General features: G+C 41.2%; 1 protein-coding gene across 25 annotated transcripts in view; it reads right to left on the bottom strand.

Moving 5' to 3' along the window:
• The window catches only part of TTLL5 (tubulin tyrosine ligase like 5), a 276731-nt gene that overhangs the window by 74219 nt on the left and 182743 nt on the right, over positions 1-19769 (bottom strand). For 24 of the 25 annotated variants that reach the window (XR_003515953.2, XR_003515950.2, XR_003515947.2 and 21 more), the window contains one exon: positions 13414-13609. Coding sequence is in view for 18 of the 25 variants with exons in the window: in XM_027572090.2 (XP_027427891.2) it covers positions 13414-13609 (196 nt within the window). In the remaining 7 variants the exon portion in view is untranslated. Of the gene's footprint in view, positions 1-13413; positions 13610-19769 lie in introns of those variants that run through there. The other variant, XM_027572099.2, reaches the window with a different exon arrangement.

The raw sequence follows: 19769 nt of genomic DNA on the forward strand, positions 1-19769 counted from the left end.
AAAAACATACACATAAGGTTGGTATCTGCACAGAACAATTCTGAAAGGATATAAAAAAACAAAAACAAAAACTAGTAACCTCCATGGAAGAGAACTGGTTAGCTGGGGGTCCAGGAGAGAGGGAAACTAATTGTTTACTATGTATCATTTATATCCTTTTGAATTTTGTACCATCCATATGTAGTTACTTATTACAAAAATAAATTATTCAAAGGTCAAAAGAAAGTCCAATTCTGTTAAGATTTAAGCAGGTAACAAAATTAACTCAATACAAGTCAAAGCATCCAAATGGCACCCCAGTTTCAACCAGGTGGGTACAGCACTCACTATTAGGGTGGGCTGAAGAAGCAGTTCACTGTTCAACACTTACCATATGCCTACAAAACCAGATTTGGTCATCAGTGAAAGGCAGAGACTCAGGTAAGTGGAAAATAGCATGGCTTTGCAGTCAAACGCGCCTGGGTGCAAATGTGGGCGCTGTCACTTATAAACGGGGTGACCTTTTCAAGTTATTGAACTCCTCTGGCCTTTAGCTTCCTCAGAGGCAATCAGAATTACTTTGCTGGATTATTGGGGATTAAATGAAGATCACATATGTAAATCTAGCCCAGGCATTCAATGAAGGATTCTTGTAATAGACCAAATATCAGGCTTATAGTAGACACTCAACAAATGCTCCATTCCTCCCCAAACCGCCACCTCGGTTCACTGAGGAACCAAAGAATGGGATGACATGCAAGTCTGCCTATCTGTAGTGATCCATGACTGGCAGCTGGTTATGCGTTTATCAACATATTTTTCTAGACTTACGATGATGCTCACTAGCTGTGAAAGCACACTCTTAAAATGAAAACACGTGTTTAGGTTCCCCAGATCATATTTACTCACTTCTCTCTGGCAGGAATAATCTTTTCCTCTTCTGAATGCTTGTAACAATTAATTTGTACGTGCCTTATCACATTTAGTACATTCTACCTTGTGCTATGGACACTGATGTATGTCCTTTTCTCTCCTCCTGGACAATGCACACTGGAGATGGCTGGATTGACATCTGATTACTTTTTGTTTCACTCACAGTGCCTAGACGGCCTTGTACATAAAAGGTGCTTAATAAACATTTACCCCATGGATGCAAATAACAAAACTCGTATTATAACCACTACTCACTTTTTTTGTTTGTTTGCTTTTGCAACAACCAAATTCCTATAACAAGAAAACAGGCAAGTTTGTGTTCACACAGAGATGTAATCTTGTACTAGGACCATTCTCTGGGCTTTGAATAGGGCCTAATGTATTATTTGTGTTCAACTTACACTCAGCCACAAAATCTAAGTAAGCCCTTCAGTAGATCCCAAACAAAAATAAATTCATCTTGGGGCGCCTGGGTGGCTCAGTCGTTAAGCATCTATCTGCCTTTGGCTCAGGTCATGATCCCAGGGTCCTGGGATTGAGCCCCGCATCGGGCTCCCTGCTCGGCCAGGAGCCTGCTTCTTCCTCTCCCACTCGCCCCTGCTTGTGTTCCCTCTCTAGCTGTCTCTCTCTCTGTGTCAAATAAATAAATAAATAAATAAATAATCTAAAAAATAAAAAATAAATTCATCTTCCTAGATGCAAATTTTATAGCAGGCCTTTAGATATTGATGTTCTGTGGTGATAAGATCAGTCTTTACCTCAAATAACAAAAGGAATTAGGAGAATTTATTGCTTAGGAGACTGTCACTTGCCTGGATGCTAACACTTCTTTCCTTTTTCCTAATAATACTGCCCTTATTTTGTTTGGGTAATGATGTGTGCCCAGCTAAAAAACTGTATTTCCCAATCTCTCCTGTACTTAGAAATAGCCATGTGACATAGTTCTGAGATATAAACAGAAATTTCCAGGTGCAGTTTCCAGGAAAGCTCTTTAAAGAGGGGGGCAAACTGGGTTAGTACACAACTTTTGCCCCTTACTGTTTTTCCTCCCACCCAGAATACAGATGTCCAGCGAGCACCAGGTAAAAGTTACTCCCTAAGGATTGCAAAGCATAAGGACAGGAAAAGCATGGGCTCCTGACAGTACCACAGAGTTCAGGAAAGCCTAACTCTAGATTTCCGATTATATGGGGGAAAAAAACCCTCTAACTTGGTAAGTCATAGCGGGGAGAGGGGTCTGCTAGATGCAGCAAAATGAAATCCTAACTGAGCTGAGATATAATCCTCAATCTACCAAAGAGTCACGCTTGTTTAAGCCTTAATATAACATAAATGTACTGCATCGCAAAAAAGCAGATACTCTTTCCAAATACAGCAAAAAAGCCTCTAGGTTCTCAGTTGCTGTTCAGTAACCATACTCTAATATGCTGAATGGATAATGAAATGCACACAATTCCGTACCATCCAAAATTCTAAAGAGTCAGTAATGTAGACAAGTTCCCAGGTATTTCACCAAAACCAAGGCTAAGTGTAATGAAATTAAAGCAATCACATTTGATAAGAAGAAACCCAGGAAAGTACTTAGGCAATGTTAAAAAGCAGATATATAAATGAATTTATTTCCACCGTTGGAAGAAATCAGCCTCCCCAGGCCTCTCATAGCATACTGGCCCCAATCCTACAGTTCCATCAACGACAGATTATGTGAATTGTTTTGTCCTGATATTCATTCATAAATGGACAGAAGAATTAGATAAAGTTCTCTCTGTATAAATCCTAAGAAAGGTGAGGTTTGGATGCACAATACCAGCGCACTGCACTTGTGGGTTAACAACCGGGAAGGGGCCTACACCGTCATCAGTCAATGTCCTGGGAATGTGAGAGCTGTGTAAGCACTGGCCTCCACTCAAGACCTGGTCAACATATACAAGACTTTTGCTTCTTTATTGGGTGTGGGAAACAGCCATGCTTCAGTAAGGAGACTCAGAGAAAACCACAGTTTGAGGGTTGGCTTGGCCCCAGGCCAAAGACTGGAAAGGCCCTCCTTCTCCCACAACAGAAGGGTACTCGTGGGTGGGAAGGAGGAATTTCTGATAGACAGAACACAGACTGCAACTTGGAAGGTTATGGGGAAGCAAGATCTGGGCTCTCTAACTAGAAAGATAATACTGTTCAGAGATTAAATTCTGGGAGGTTTTTTTCTTTCTTTTTTTTTTTTTTTAATTCCTTCCAGAAAAACACTTCTTGGTGATGAAGTAGAGCTGGAAAACTCTTTGTTGTGAAATAACTTTAAATTCATTTTTTTTTTAATTAAGGGAGATAAAGTAGGGAAATGTTAAACTCTACTTCAATGGGTTAAGTCTTTTTGTACCCCTTTTACTTTGGTTCCAGAAAAGAAAACATTTTTATGCATTATTCTCCCCACTGAGATTTTATCCTAACTTGGATAAAGTTCCCATTACATAGTACACAAAACTGCTTCTAGAATGTTGCTCTCTGGCAGCTCAAGTACTGGGATGGTATATCTTCCTGAGCATGTCAGATGCTAATCACTCACCTTACTACAACCAGCCAAGAGCTGTTCAATGCAAAGAACACATTGTGCCTTTTGTGCAATCGTATGATGCTGTAAAAAGCTTGGGGCCAAGGTGAGGGTGAGGGTAGCTGTTTCTATTTTAGCAAAAGCAAGCTTCCAAAAGGCCTTTGTCTCACATTGTATGGAGTTCTTGGCTGTCTTCCATTCACAATGTTTGTCAGCTGGGACAAGACTGGAGGCTGAGCAACAGAAACAGAGTACAACTTCTGGTACTGTGGACAAGGCGGGGAGCAGTGCTATAACCCTGAAAGGGATGGGGCAGAAACCCAGAAGATGCTACTGTTCATACAGAGAGAGACTGACGACGTGAATACCTGGGATAGGGCTTTGAGTGGTCAAAGATACCAGAAGTTCTCTGGCATATCCTTTTATTTCTAAAATCAATTAAGAGGCTCTGTCTTCTTTAGCATCTAAGACTGAAGGCTCTTATTAATTCAAATGATCTACTCTCCAGGATGTGAATACAGCTGCTTACCTGTAATGAAAATCTAGTCACCAACAAAAACCACTGTGTTTTAGGCATTTTCTAAGTCAACTCTACTTGTATATTTGAGAAACAATGCTGGTCATTAATAGATACTTAGGTATGCTCCTGAGCCTCAGACTCTGTCATCCAATAAAACCAAAGAGTCCAGCAGTAGTCTCTGAGTTGGTTTTTCAACAGCATCAAGACAACTGAACTGATTTTGGGCCAGGTGTGTGTTATGACCAAAGAAGTCCAACCATGAGGCAGCTGGCTAAGGCCAGAGTTGCAGTCAATGACCAGAAGACCTGGTGAAATTAAGTAGCCCTAAGATGTCATGTAGATGACCTTCCCTCACTAGCAGCCCATCATGGTATTAATCATCCTTTCTACTTTTTCTTCTCATATCTCACTAGCAATTGTGAATGAATTCATTTGCATTTATTTTCAATTGTTCAAATATGTAAATATAAGTAAAAAAAAGTAGCCAATTAATACTTTATGAGGCTTGAACTTCTCCTAAACACTTTCTTTAATATCATCTTAACCAACTTCTGCTTCTGGCACAGGGAAGGGGTGGGTAACTAAAACCCCGAAATTGAAATTATAATGCTATGTATATTTAAGGTTAAAAGTAATACATAATAGGGGTGCCTGGGTGCCCCAGTCAGTTAAGCGGCCCACTCTTGGTTTCAGCTCAGGTCATGATCTCAGGGTCGTGAAATCAAGCCCTCCATCGGGCTCTGCACTAAGTGTGGAGTCTACTTAAGATTTTCTCTCTCTCCTTTCCCTTTGTCTCTCCACCCCCTGCTCATGCACTCTCAAAAAAAAAAAAAAAAAAAAGTAATACATAATAGAAGGGATATCTGCACAACCATATTCATTGAAGCATTATTCACAACAGCTAAGATGTGGATGCAATCTAAATGCCTATCAATAGATGAATGGATAAAGAAAATGTATATACATACGATGGAATATCATTCAGCCTTAAAAAAAGAAAGAAATCCTGTAATATGCTACAACATGGATGGACCTTCAGGACATTATGCTAAGTGAAACAAGCCAGTCATGAAAAAGACAAATACTGTATGATTCCACTTATATGAGGTATCTAAAGTAATCAAACTCATAGAAACACAAAATAGAATGGTCATTGCCAGGGGCCAGGTGGAGGGGAAAACAGGGAGTTGTTCAGTGAATATAGACTTTCAGTCATGCAAGATGAAAACATTTTATTGATCTGTTACACAACAATGTTCATAGTCAACAATACTGTATCATACACTTAATTATTAAGAGGGTAAATTTGTGCTATGTGTTTTTACCACGATGAAAAAAAAGTAATACATGATAAGAGCCATGAATTTTTCAAAAAAGATTTTATTTATTTGACAGAGAGAGAGAGAACATGAGCAGAGGGAGGGGCAGAGAGAAGCAGAATCCCCCCGCTGAGCAGGGAGCCCGATGTAGGGCTCGATGCAGGGCTTGATCCCAGGACTCTGGGATCATGACCTGAGCCGAAGGCAGACAATGACTGAGCCACCCAGGTGCCCCAAGAGCTATGAATTTTTATTGAGCTTTCACCCTGGGTCAACATTCCGCTAAACACTTTACATGCTATTATCTCATTTAATCCTCCCAACCACTGAGGTGGGTCCCATTATCATCTATCTCTATATACAGAGGAAGCAACCAAGGCACAAAAAGGTTCCATAATTTGCCATGATGGCACATCTACTAAGTAGCAAGCTAGGATCCATGCCCACAAAGAGTCTGATTTCAAAGCCCCATTACACAACACAGCCTTATTTATGTTATGCTGATTCCCTTCAAATGCAAATCCACTGAAATCATATTTCCCTTCCAAAGCAAATCTAAAGCAAACCTAGCAATGTGTCCAATTTTCATCAGATGCATTTAAAAGACCCAGATTTCACTAGCTTTACTCCAAGAACGAAAGCTTGAAAAAAATTTGTCTATAAGCAGATTTTTATTACTTATTTTAAAAGTTAAAGTATATATGTACATATATAAATAAAGATAACCTCAAAAGATCAGCAATGACCCCGGATTGAGAGTTCAATTGTTTAAAAAAATATAATTCATAGCATTGTTTTCAATTGTCTCTTATCTTTTATTAGCTAGTAGTTGTAGGGAATTATTTCTCTATCAGGGTCCTTGTTCTTCTGATAATGTGTCTGTGTCTTACATCTCCTGATGAGTAAAATGAAATAATCAGACAAGGCAACCTCTAAGTTCCCTCACAACTTTAAATTCAGAATTTATAAATATCTAAATTGTCTCTGCCTTCAGATACATGGTTTGTCTTATTTGGCTCAGAATCTCACATGGCTGACCTACTGTGCATCTTGCATAGAACTTGCTCTCATCCATTTGTTAAGCTTCTTCCTGGGGCTGTGTCCACTTCAGATGGACACGGTTCTTTGTATTTAAGGATGAGGTCTTTCATTATCTCACAGAGTTAGAGTTGTGAGTCCCTCATATGCCCACAGACAAAGAAAAACAAACCACGGGTCACCGAATGAGGGCAGAGAACGAAACTGGTCGCCAGGCAGCAGGAGCAAAACCACATGTTAAGGCTGTACAACAAACAAGGTTGATCCCAAGCAGCTGGTAGGTGAACAGTTGCCTTTTAACATACCCACAGCCAAGCAGAGTTCTATACTTTGATTCATTACGTTGACCCTTTCTTTTATATTTGTGTGTATGAGTCTATAGTAGCAGCAGCATCAATAAATCCGGAATGCCTTATCTGACTGATGATAAATGTGTAACACAAAAAGCAAATTATAGAGTCACTTCTCTCCAGAGGGAGAGTGGCAGAGTGGAAAAGGGCTTTGGGAGCTCTCTGACTGGGTCTGAATATTATATCTGTAATTAGCGAGCTATGCAACCTCGTGGAAGTTTCTTAAACTCTTTGAGTTCCCTCATCAGTGGGATGGAGATAGTGTTACATCCAGCACACAGGAGGCACTCACTCTGTGTCCATTTCCCTGCCCCTCACCTTCCTCCCTCCAAGATTCCAGAGGGGCACTTTCCAGCAGCAGCTTAGAAAGCAGGCTGGAGGTAATCAGGGGACTTCTATTACTAGTAGTGATGAATCAGCCTAGCAAACTGAGATCTCTACTATAACAATGCATTAGGAATCAGATTTATATGGAATTGAAAAAGCAAGCATAATAGTAATCATGAAAAATTATCACCTATGATAGTCACATTTGTAGACACCGGTCATGTTTCCCAGTAGTCTTCTCAGAAACACCATCACAGAAATAAAATTAAAATACTATGACCAGCAACAATAACAGGGTTGAAAGGACAATGTGATAACTGAAAAGATAACTCCTATGTTATTAATAACAACTCACACAAGTGTTCTGAATCTTCAAACTTCTAGAACACGTTTCAGGATATTGCACGACTCGGTAGTCCCTAATCCTATTACTAAAAAATAAAAACACAAAGGAGGGAAACTATGGGTGTTTCCAAGAGTTCTAAAGGAACACTTTCTTAAGACATTTCTTTAAGAATTTGAGATACGTGGGAGAATGTCTAGACCTGAGTATACATATGTTCAGTAGACCTTCTCTTTTATGACAGTGCATAGGATGAATGATAGCAGACTAGTTAGGATACCTGAGGAGGACTTTTCAAATATAGTTTTATAGGTGTCAGTAAGTACACTTGTGGATGCATGAACTGCAACTTAAAAACTTATGTAATAATACACATAGATTAATGTGTGTGTGTGTGTGTGTGTGTGTGTGTGTGTATAAAATATACATGAATGCCTTAATATAGCATCAGGATGGTTGCATACAGCATGATAGTGTGGAGGCTGGATGCTATGCCTGTTGCATTCCTGGGTTAAAAAACCACTCTTCCTTTTATTACTTATGTGACCCCGAGAAAGTCACCTGAAGTGATTATCTGGTTTTTTGTCTGTAAAGTGGGGCTAATAAGAGGACAAGTGGGAGGATTCAATGTGATAATACAAATAAAAGTCCTGGCTCAGTGCCTGACACGTGGTAACATCCTGAGAAATGCGATCCTCATGATACGCACAGATATATATTATCATCTCCTTAGCAGACATAAGCAAACTGAGTTGCAGAGAAGTTTGAATAGCCTGTCCCAGGCATGGGCTGGACAGAAGCAAGATTTAAATGGAAGATTATCTGACTCCAAAGCCCGTCCAGAGGGCCTATTTCCCAAACAGCTAAATGTAGTTTTACATGTATCATTTCACATATTTTCTACATATTTTTATTAGGTAAGAAGAAAAGAGTTCGGCTTGGCAAAATCCACTAAATCAAATGGTTCTAGGAAAATCAATCAATCAATCATCATCATCATCATCTAGAAACTAAGTGTTGTAGGAGTTCCTGATAAAAGTCAGAAAGAAAATCAAAGTGGAACAAAACGCCCAACGAAACAAAACAAATCAGCAGTTGGTTATGACAGGCCAACATGCTCCAGGAACTTAAGCACACACGAGTAAGTTCTTCCTCTTGAATATCTCCGGTCTAATCTTCCTCCTGGACACTCTGTTAGAAGGATGTAGAAAGCCTCCCCCCGCACAGCCAGCCTGTTTGCTTGCTCTCTTTGTGCCATGCTGAGGAGCTAGCATGTTATTGCTGGCTGCCTGGAAAAGTCCGGGTGCCTGCTGAATTTCTCTTTCTTTCCCCTCCCCCACAAAACAAACACACAGCAGCTGAAGCCTTGGAGAAACAGTATTCATTCCTGTAGGGGGGCAGAATTTTTCTAGACACATGCAATGGACTTTTAGGAGCAGTATAACAAGACTTGGCTGGGCTTATATGGAAATCCTTCCCATACCTGTGAGGCTGTGTGCATGGACACACATACCATCAGCAAAAAGCTCATTACATATGGCACTCAAGATGTACTAGCATACTGAAAGACCCTTTGGTGTGAACCCAGAGCTGCCCAGGCCCCCACACTTGTTACAGGACCGTTACTTTCTGTTGCCCCTTACTGATCTAGCTCAGTCCGACAGAAGAGAGCATGGTGGGCAGGTGGAAGTAAAGGACAGATGGAGTGAAGGATGAAAGGGGTTCAGGGTGCACAGTTTTCTCTTACCTTGAGTTACCTCACTATGTCCAAAATTAAGTCTACTAACAATTGAAGGGCTCTGGATAGAGGACGGAACCAGTGAAAAATTAAGATGTATTTAAAATCCCCCCTCTCTCCCCTCTGTTGTTAAAAGAAACTTCAGCAATTCTGCCTTGGCCATCAACATGTCCTGAATTTTTCTGCTTTTTGGGCTTTTTTCAGTCTGGATGAGGCAGAGAAGAGAGTGGGAGGGAAGGAGAGGGGGGCTGGGAGCAGAAGTTTAACAAAGGATCACTTTAACAGAAACTACTGAGTAATCGCTCTGTCCCGGGCCAAGAATAACATCAGCTCAATGTCGGCAATTAGAATCAGGTCAGTTGGGCCTCACAGCCGGTGCGGCCCTCCTGACAGCCCCCCAGCACGGAGGGCTACTCATGCTGATGTCACCAGCAGTCACTGCTGCCCAAGAAAGTCCCCCGACTCAGCTGAAAGGAAAGTTTTTTATCCTTCTCCTTCAGGGGCAGGAAGCCAGAATGAGAAGGAAGTGGGAAGCAATGAGTGTAAACCAGAGAGAAGACACACGTTGGTATCATAGATCAACACATAACAGATTCATTTTACCACCCCGAGCTGACCAGGATTCTGTCATGTCTCCAACCACCCTGAAACTCATGTTAAATAAATGAATATATGTAAAGCACCTGGAACAGTGCTTGGGCCACAGTGCTGAGTGTTGGCTATTATTATTAAAAACAAAGAAGGAGGAATCTGTCCCGTTACTTATCTCCTGTCCACCATAAAACTTGAATCCTGGGAGCATGATTGCTGAGCAGAATGTACCCTGATAAGAAAAATGCACACAAAGGTTTTCAGGTTTGGAAAACTTATTTATAAGGAGACTGTGGTAGATGGAGTGAACAAGATGGAAAAAAGTTCCTATAAAACAATGATTGCCTGAAATTTTATAAGGGCAACACTAAGTTTTAACATGTTCAGTCTCCCTGCCAAAGGACAGAAAACAAATAACTGAAGAGGAGACGTTCCTAATCTCTTTCCCTTTAGCTCGATGGTTCTCAAAGTGTGGTCCCCCAAAGGGCAGCACTGGCATCACCTGGGGAAGTGGTTAGAAATGGAAATAATTGAGCCCCATTCCCAAACTTACTGAATCAGAAATGGGGCGGGGTTAGCAATCGGTGTTTTAACAGGCCCTCCAAATGGTTCTGTTGCTCATAATTAGGGGTCTGCAAAGTAGGGCTTATAAGACAAATCCAGCCTGCCACCCATTTTTAATAAATAAAGTTTCACTGGAAGACAGCCACACTCATTCATTTCCATATTGTTTACGGCTGTTTCCATTCTACCATGGCACAGCTGAGTAGTGGCCACAGAGACTCTATGGCCTCTGAAGCCTTAAGTATTTACTATCTGGCCATTTACAAAAAAAGTTTACTGATCCTGTCTGACTTGGAATGATTTCTTCTTTAAAACTGCTGGTTTTACTCATCAGTGTGTACACTCTGTTTATCCTACTTTCTATCAAATGGACTGGATCACACCTATTTCTTTGTACCTCAGTCCCTGGAAATCCTGCCAATGGCTCTGGGTGAATTCCTCTCCGATGCCCATGTTACGGTTCCAGTCTCTTATTGAGATGGGTTCAGTACATGACACTTTCTCAGTTTATGAGTGCAACACTAAACAGAGATGAAGATCAAACCTTACTCTGCATGAACGGTTAGAAATGTCCATTTCCAAACATATCCTCAATCAGAGTTTGCCTTCTTGAAATCAATACCTTTAATAAGCTGGCTACCTAAGTGCAGAAAGGGATGGAGAATTTCCTCTGCGTGTAGTGCAAGAAAGGTTGCATGATGTTTCCCAAAAATATTTTTAGGGAATCACTATGAAAGGCACAGTCCATGCACATAATCAATATAATTCAATACACTACAGTGCAATACAGTATAAAGCCCCCTTTAATGGCCTGTTCCATAGGTGTCTCTTAGGGATGAATGTTAAGTAAATTAGATTTCAATTCTACCCTCAAACAGGCAATTAATCAAATTGTTACTTATATCATTGGCTATGTATACTTTAGAAAAATGAATCCCAAACATAAGGAGTTCATCAGAGAAACCACCTCTATCTATTAACCCAAGGGCAGAAACACAGAGAACACAAAGCAGGCTTCCATCAACGACGTGGTGATAATTATAATGGTCAAGCCTAGCACAGCCATAAGGCAGGCAAGAAGAAGAGACATTTAATATCTTATTTGCTATTTTCTTAGTTATAAACTCTTCAAGCTACGAATTTAGTTTCTTTAGCTCTCCCCACAGTCCCAGAACTTCACCCTGACTCATTTTTACCTAAATCAGCTATGGATTAGAAGAACAGGCGGAAGAAACAAATGATGTTATAAACATATATAAAATTATGATGAATGATTTTCTGTTCCCTCTCCAGGAGACACGGGATAACTCCCTTCTTGGGAGTTCTAACTCCTCCCTAAGACAGATATTCTGACAGATTCTAAAAAACATGTTTTCCATATACTTCATAGTTCAGTGAAACTAAACCACTGTAATCCTCACTGGAAAAAAGAAAAAAATCCACACAAGAATAGCAGTACTCTGAATTTTCAAAGGAATGTGAGTCGCTGGAAGCTAATCAAAAGAATGAGACGGGCTTTTAAATGAAGCAGTTTCTAAAAGTAAAAATCAGTAAAACGGTCTCTCCCCCAAACTTCGATGTCCTACGATCACTTTAAAAATCATCACTATTTCAAGGTATGGAAGCATTAAAAGGGCCCAATTGTCGAGATTCATTAGATCATTGATTACACTCACATAAGGGAAATAAGGCTATTCTTGAGACCTCTCCTGTCCAGGATCTGATTAAGTTTGCATTCTCAAGTACTCTGCATGACAGGGAGTTCAGAAGTTCCCAAGTTTTAAGAAATTTACACAGACTAAAAAAAACCAAGATACACATTTATATCTATAATTGTGAAAATGCAAATTGCCTAGCCCAAAGACTTTCTAAATGAGGAAATTACTGTGTAATAGAGGGCAGTGTGGTGATCAAAATGAGACGCTACATTCCATGCTTCCCAGGTAAGAAGTCTGGATTTTCCTCCCGTAAAAATGACCTACCGACCTACTTCCCAACTACCTATACTTTCGATTTCTCGTAAATTACATCGAGTTAATATAATATAGAGAGTACACCGGCACAGAAAAAGATGAGCACATAATGAATGAAATCGAAATAATAAAATGTCTGGACTTGGACAATGGTTAAAAAGATTAAGTAGAGACAGAGAGCATATGATAATTGCTTTATTTAGAGGGAAAGAAAAAAACTTTGGGAAATGTTGCCTTATCCTTTGAGTGAGTATTAATTTTGCACAAACTAATGTACACTATGTACTACATTTTTATAGGAGCAAATAACAAGAGATCAAACTGATATATTTCTTCACGTAACCAGATAAAAGGGAAGCTCATAGAATCAGTACTAATTCAGCCCAAAAGAACATGTAGAACATAGTAATGGATTCTAATGATAACCCTGAAATCATCAAGAAAAAGTTAACTCCATAAAGCCTGATTTTTTTGTGAAGTCATCCCTTCTCTGTAATTTGGGCCACACTGACACACGAGTACAATTCACTTACACAGCTCCCTCACACATATACTCAGGAGTTTCTGTAATTGTAGAGACAGTGAACAGGAAACCAGTGTTTGACTAGAGCGTAAATGCCAGGACAGCAAGGATTTTCTTGTATACTCTTACACTTTTGTGTATTGTTTTGTGTACTGTGAAACCGGAAGACCAAAAGCCAAACTTATGACCATTTCCTGTGAGAAGAACTTGAAACATTATTTATACCTTGAAAATCTTGATAGGTCATGAAGGATTGATGTGTGCTTATGCGCACCAAGTGTGTAAAGACAAGGAAGTGGTACATTTAGAAAAAAGAGTTGCTTCAAATGCTAGCTTTTAGGGAGATGGAAAGTAGACCCTCGGGGAGCTTACTGAACTACCATCATGCAACAGAAAGGGGAAATGCTACAAGACATTTGTGTAGAGAAACAGTCCAGTGAGAGAAAATGTCAAACCTGGATCAGCGTTACCTCCCAGCAAAGCCAACATCATGGCTTCAGCACATTTCTTCCCTTAGAGCAGATTCTCCATGAATCGCCCAAGCCATAGCGGTGTTGGTAAACACTTGGGAAATGTCTCCTACCTTTCCCATTGACCTGATTCCCCATCCCTCCACACCCACACCCCCATAGAAGGAAGATACTAGTATATGGAAAAGCCTTATCTGAATTACCTGGTGCCGGGCTCGACTCTGGTCCAGAAGCTGCCGGGACTGAAGTTTTTGTTGTTCAAGTTGCTGCAGGGCAAAATGGAGTTGGTAACTGCCCGCTGTGGGGTGATACTTGTGCTGAGGGACCACCCCTGTAGCCTTGCTATACGCGTTGTTTTCTACCTCTCCCTCCCAGGCAAAGCCTCCTGTTTGAAGGCTCCTAAAGAGAAAAGAAAGCATTATTTCTTAGAGAGGTTGTACGAACAACCTAATGGAAAAAGAGGGAAATATCACAGGCATTTTTCCTGTATAGAGCAAAACACAGTGTGGAATTACAAATCTATGTGTGTGATAAATAATCTGATTCGCGCACTGAACTGTAGCTCCATGAAGACCAAGTCAGGGTCGGCTCCGCTCTCCATTCTATTCGTAGCCCTTATCCCGAAGGCTGGCACATGGGCAGCGTACGTAAGTATCTGTTGAAGGTTAAATAATGAAAATAGTCACCTCAGTCCCCTGTGAAGGCCACAAGGGCTTCTGAGAGGAGCCAGGGAGCTTCAGATGTGGGATGGCAAGTTAAATTTCAGATAGGAACAGAGAAGCAATCATCTTCTCTAACATCAACTTCAAAAGTATAGGGGTGAATTTCACAGAATTCATGGTTTTTCTTAACTACCCATTAGTGAGCTCATGTGTCCATCATGAGATAAAACAACTGGTCTGAGAAGATACTTTTTTTCATTATTCTAAAGTTACCTCAATGGAGTCCCAGCCAAGCTGATGTTTAGCCTGTACATCTGAGGAAGGTGAAGGGCTGGTGGCCTTGGGGACTGTTCAGTACTCATGCTAGGCTGTTTGTTACATACTCTGACTTTCTTCGTTACCCAGATTCCAAAATTTTAGATTCTGGTGACCATGTCTGTGTATATCCCAGCTGAAGTCTTCATAACTACAGGCCTACACTTGCCCTCTCAGTCCACTTCTTCCAAGTAGAAAAGTCCCCATTTATACCACTTCATACCCATTAGGATGACAACTATTAAAAACAAAACAAAACAAGTGGAAAAAAACAAATGCTGGCCAGCATGGGGAAACACTGGAACTCTCATGCATTGCTGGTGGGAATGTGACATGGTGTACCTCCTGTGGAAAACATTCTGGCAGTTCCTCAAAAAGCTAAACACAGAATTACCATGTGATCCAACAATTCCCACCCCCTCCAGGTATATACCCCAAAGAGGGGCCTCAGATGCTTCTATACCAATGTTCACAGCAGCATTATTCCCAAGAGCCAAACGGTGAAAACATCAACAGGTGAACGGATAAACAAAATGTAGTCTATACACACAATGAAATGTTAGCCTTAAAAAGGAAAGAAATTCTGACATGTTACAACATGGATGAACACTGGGGACATCATACTACGTGAAATAAGTCTGTCACAAAAGGACCAATATTGCATAATTTCACTTCTATGAGGTCCCTGGAAGAGTTAAGTTCATAGAGACAGAAAGTAAAATGGTGGCTGCCAGGGCTGGGGAAATAGGAGAATTGGGAGTTACTGTTTAATGGGTACTGAGTTTTTAGTTTGGGATGACAAGAAAGTTCTGGAATGGACGGTGGTGATGGTTGCACAAGCTCTGAATGTACTATATGCCACTGAATTATACACGTAGAAATGACAAATTTAGGTTTTATGTATGTATTTCCCCACTGTTTTTAAAAAAGGTCCCCACTAATTTTTAGAACAGTCTTATCTGGCAGCCCTTTTCTCTCATTTTTGGTTCTCCTCTGGACCTTCTTCAAATACCCTGTGGTGTTTTGTTTTGTTTTTTTTCCTTTGTGAAATACAGTGACCAGGAAATTGTACACAGAAGAAACAAGAAGAATCTCATAGTGAACAATCTTACCCCAAACCTGGCTATCGGGGCTTAAAGAAAGGAAACAGTGTCTAACTGAAGAGAAATATTCATAGTGACTTAAATCATCCTGCTGTTATTTCCTCTGCAGATTTCCTTTGACATTAAGGGTCATTTCAATGGCAGAGATGCAGCAACACTGGGATAAGGTTATAAGACCTTCCTGAGGCCTGACCTCAGGCCGCCTAGTTATTTATAGCCTGATTTCTAATGACCCCAACAGAGCCCTGGGGGAAGGAGCAAAGTGGAATGTCCGCTGAGTCCAGGAGCCCAGGCTCCTCTTCTCGTCTGTGTTCTCCCACACAGCTTCATCATTTCAGGGGTCTGCTTTGGTTTCTCTGCCTCTCTCAGAGAGATTTCCAAATACCTAGTTAAGGGAAAGTCTGTGTAATATATTCTGAAGTCCATGGATGAAGGGTTTTCTACTCACATAATCTCACCTCTGAGAGGTCACATCCTCGCTCATCTCCTCCCACAGTTTGGCTCCCACAGTTCAGTTGTATAATTACACACTTTCAGCTAATCTTCTCGGAGAACAGTACCAAAAAGCTGAGAGCTTACTTATGAATTTTTCTGAGTTTGACATCTGATCTTCAGGGATCCCTCAGTGTGCATGCTGTTATACAGTTAAAAAGACACGCTCTTTCCCAAAGGACTTCCAGAGATATAGAGAAATGTGGCGACCAATGACTGAATAGAAGTAAGTACCTAAATACGCAAATAAAATGTTCTCATTCCACAAAGCGAAGTGTTGAGTGGGAGTCGAACAGAAGTTATAGGGTGAGGAAAGGAGGGGCCAGAGGAAGCTGTTATCTCTTTTCTCATTAGTGAGGGAAGAGAAAAGCTTAATGAAGAGAATGTGCAAGAAACAACTGAGCAGCTCAGGAACTGCGTGGACTCTGAGTGCAAGGAGGGGTGGTGGGGAAAGGCATCCAGGTATAAATGAAGAGAAGGGTGGAGGCAGGAGTGGGCGGATCCAATGAACAAGTGAACGCAAGGGAAGAGACAGATGGAACAGCAGGAACGGCCTCGCTGAATAACCTTGAGATTTCCATATTGATTAGGGCAGGCATTCGAATTTACAATGGAACTATTATCTGTAACTGCACCCAAAGTCAGAAAATTAATCAATTGTGATTCTACTTCCATTTCTGGCTTGCTGGTTGTAGAGTTTCTAGCCACAAGTAGCAATCTAGACTTAGGAACTAGATATTAAAGGGTTTTTGTAACTACGTTATAACTATTATTACATCAGAATTCATCTCACTGGCAGGCTAGATTGTTTTTATTTTCTAAAAGTGGCTTCTTAACAGATATTCCTAGGAGGCATTTACTTCAATGCCTTCTTGTTGTACATCAGAAATCAGAGTAACGAGGCCCTCTTATATGGAGACGACCAGGGACAGATTCTCAGGTGTGTGTCCACAAAGCAGGGGTCTGTGAGTGGGTAAGAGAAAGTCATATAAGAGACTACGGATAAGAGGTCTGTTCATCCAGTTGCACACATAGTGAATGGACTGCAATCTCACAAACTTTCATAGTAAAAGCTGTTTTTAATCTCATCAGTAACCCAAGCCCAGTCTCCAAATCACAAAAGAAAGTTTCTCAAGCAAGTAGAAACTTTTATCAGAGGCAGGAATTTTTACGGTGCACCTCTGGGTGGGGGCAAGAGTGCTCAGCTGTGTAAGGCAATGTGGTGAGTGCCATGAGAAACTTGCTTGCTTTGAGCGATGGTGGTGGTACTCAGGCCATGGTATCTCACAATTAAAGCACAAGCCTCTGGGGTTTGTAATATTGCAAGTTCTACAATGACTGACTTGGAGGAAGTCAAGTGCACTCTCATTTGGGCCTTACCTGAGATTACATATCTCCATATTCCCTTCTATGGCATCTAATAGTTTCCATTCCCAGCCAAAATCCATCCTCAACCTCGATTCATTGTAGTCTACTAGTAATACATGTTCTACTGCCATCAAAATTTGAGCTTTAATTAGTCTCTCTAGTTCTAGTAATACATTTTCTACTGCCATCAAAAAGTTGAGCTTTAATTAGTCTCTCTAGTTTTTATGTTATTTTTTGCTCAATACTAAAATATTATATTGTACATATTCCTTGCAAATAACTTCTAAGAGTTTTATATTACTTCTAGAACAGAGAAGAGAGAGCCAAGAAAATCAGCTGTGGAAATGCTCAGAATGTCTAACATTTGACTCAAATTCAAAGATTCAAAGTGAACTATGCTGTATTTCACCTTTACTACATTTGTAGCTAATAGGCAACAATATGGCAAATTTTTCTGAACATCACCTGTTCATTTAGAACTTCACCTCCCTTTCTATATCACATCGTGGCAAGGCAGGGCTAAACGTTTCTCCGTAACTGCCCTTCCTCCAGCATAGCCCCCAAACTCCAGCCAATACATACTTTCTCCTTTGCTTTAATATTTGTTCCATCAAATGGATGTTGGTTGTAAGGAACTTGGAGGCACTGGTTTTTATACGATGCGCTGGTTTTTAGCAAAGCAAATCTCACCAGGCAGTTGAACTCTCTGTGAAGATAGGCTTTCAGATTTTCTGAGACTGTTGTGATGTCACAAGAGCGTAGGGTAAGAATGAGGCACAGGAATGTGACAGGCATACAGAGACTGTGATCCGCAGTCCATGTCCCCAGCCACCTCCATCCACCCAACCCCAGCTAGACTTGAGCTACCACATATAGGGAGTGTTGGGAAGTGTATGGGTGTAGATATTAAGGACAACAGAGGCTACATTTTCTTTGTCTATAAATTCTCAGTCCCAAAGTAGTCATACCACCCAGTAAGTGCTGCAAAGGAGCTATAAATGCTGAACATCTCACAGATGAGAGAAAGGCTCCCCCGAGCAGAACAAAGCAGTGTGGGCCAGAATTAGGAAGGTCTGAGATCAGAGAGGCATCAGGCAAGGGGGTGGGGACTTCTCTTGGCTTTAGGGGATGCTTCCAAGGACAAAAGTAGAGTGATTCTGCGTGGAATGTTGTGTGTCCCATTCCCAATGCCTCCCAGGGCAGCTGGAATTGGGCCATATTCACAAAGACCATACAGGGAAGAAGAGAATAAAGCAGGGAAGGGTCCTCTCCACTGGGGCCTTCATTACACTAATTTGTCTGTGCTTCATCTGTTCTCATCTGTGAAATGGGGATATGCTAATAAGTACCTATTTCAAGAGCTGTAGGGGTTCAAGAGCTAACAGAAGTGAAAGTACTGGCACGCAGGAAAGGCTCCAACAATCTATCACCACCACGAATACTACTGTTATTACTATTCTTCCCCCACCAAACGATTCCATTTCACTGATACCCTGCAGTCCTTTGAGGTAGTATACAGAAAACATAAACTCAGTCATTCACCATCAGAGGATTCTGCGTTGCCAAGTTACCACAGTCCAGCCATCAGCATGGTATTAGTTGTGAAGTCAACAAGGCTCCAGCTTACTAAAAAGAAAAGCTCTGCTGAACAGTATCCTCCAAAGAGTTATTGTGCAACTGTGTTGCACCTGCTGTATGCTGAGGCCTAGAACAGGTTACCTGGAAAGGGATGAATTTGCCTCCTCTTCAAACCACTAAACAGTGGAGGGGGCAGAGGTACATCCATCTTTTTATGCATTCAGTTTTCTGCTCAAATCTACTCCTGCTCCTCCATCAGAGCTGATCGTTCCTGCCTTCTAGTCATTACTCGTGGTCTCAGAGAAAGGACTGTTTATACTCTTTCCTGTCCGAACGTCCTCCCCAAGGTCTTTCAGCCTGGCCTCCACCCATATATATGTGGGGGCTTCCTTTTTTCTGTTCTGGAGGGGGCTCCACGGAGAGTCAGAGTGAGCTGTACGGACCCCTGGGACTCTCCTCCCAAACTCCTGAGCCCAAAGTGGAGTCCTATTCTCCACTCTCAGAAATAATGAACTAGAACCCTCTTGGTTTTAATGTTGCTCCCTCATTCTCCATCCTGGACGCTACCTCTCCTGTAGTTAAATCAGAGGTAAAGCCCAAAAAACATTTAAAAGCATCTGTTGGACTTCTGCTTCCGAGCAAGCCGTAGAAAGTTTTAAGAGACTGTCATTCCTACCTTAACACAAAGAACAAGCGGAATAAGCTGCTAAATCATACTTATTTCAAACCCAACAAAATGCTGAGGACATGCAGAAGCCTTAATGCATAAAATTCCAGGAAATGACAAGCCTTAAGCTTTTAGCCGGGATGGACCCCTGAGAGGAGGTGGTATCTGCCACACATAGGGGTTAAGGCACAACCACCTAACTTTTGACAAACTCAATACCTGCATGGGGGATGGTATGATATATTAGACTCCTTGAAGCCCAGTCACAGAGTGAGCCTGTGGCCACTCATCAATTCCTTCACCAAGTGCATGGGGAGACCTAAGGCTGGGGACAGGGCAGGAGATCGACCCAACTCACTTTCAGAGAAATTGTG

This window comes from Zalophus californianus, chromosome 6 (genome assembly GCF_009762305.2).
Source record: "Zalophus californianus isolate mZalCal1 chromosome 6, mZalCal1.pri.v2, whole genome shotgun sequence".
NCBI lineage: Eukaryota > Metazoa > Chordata > Mammalia > Carnivora > Otariidae > Zalophus > Zalophus californianus.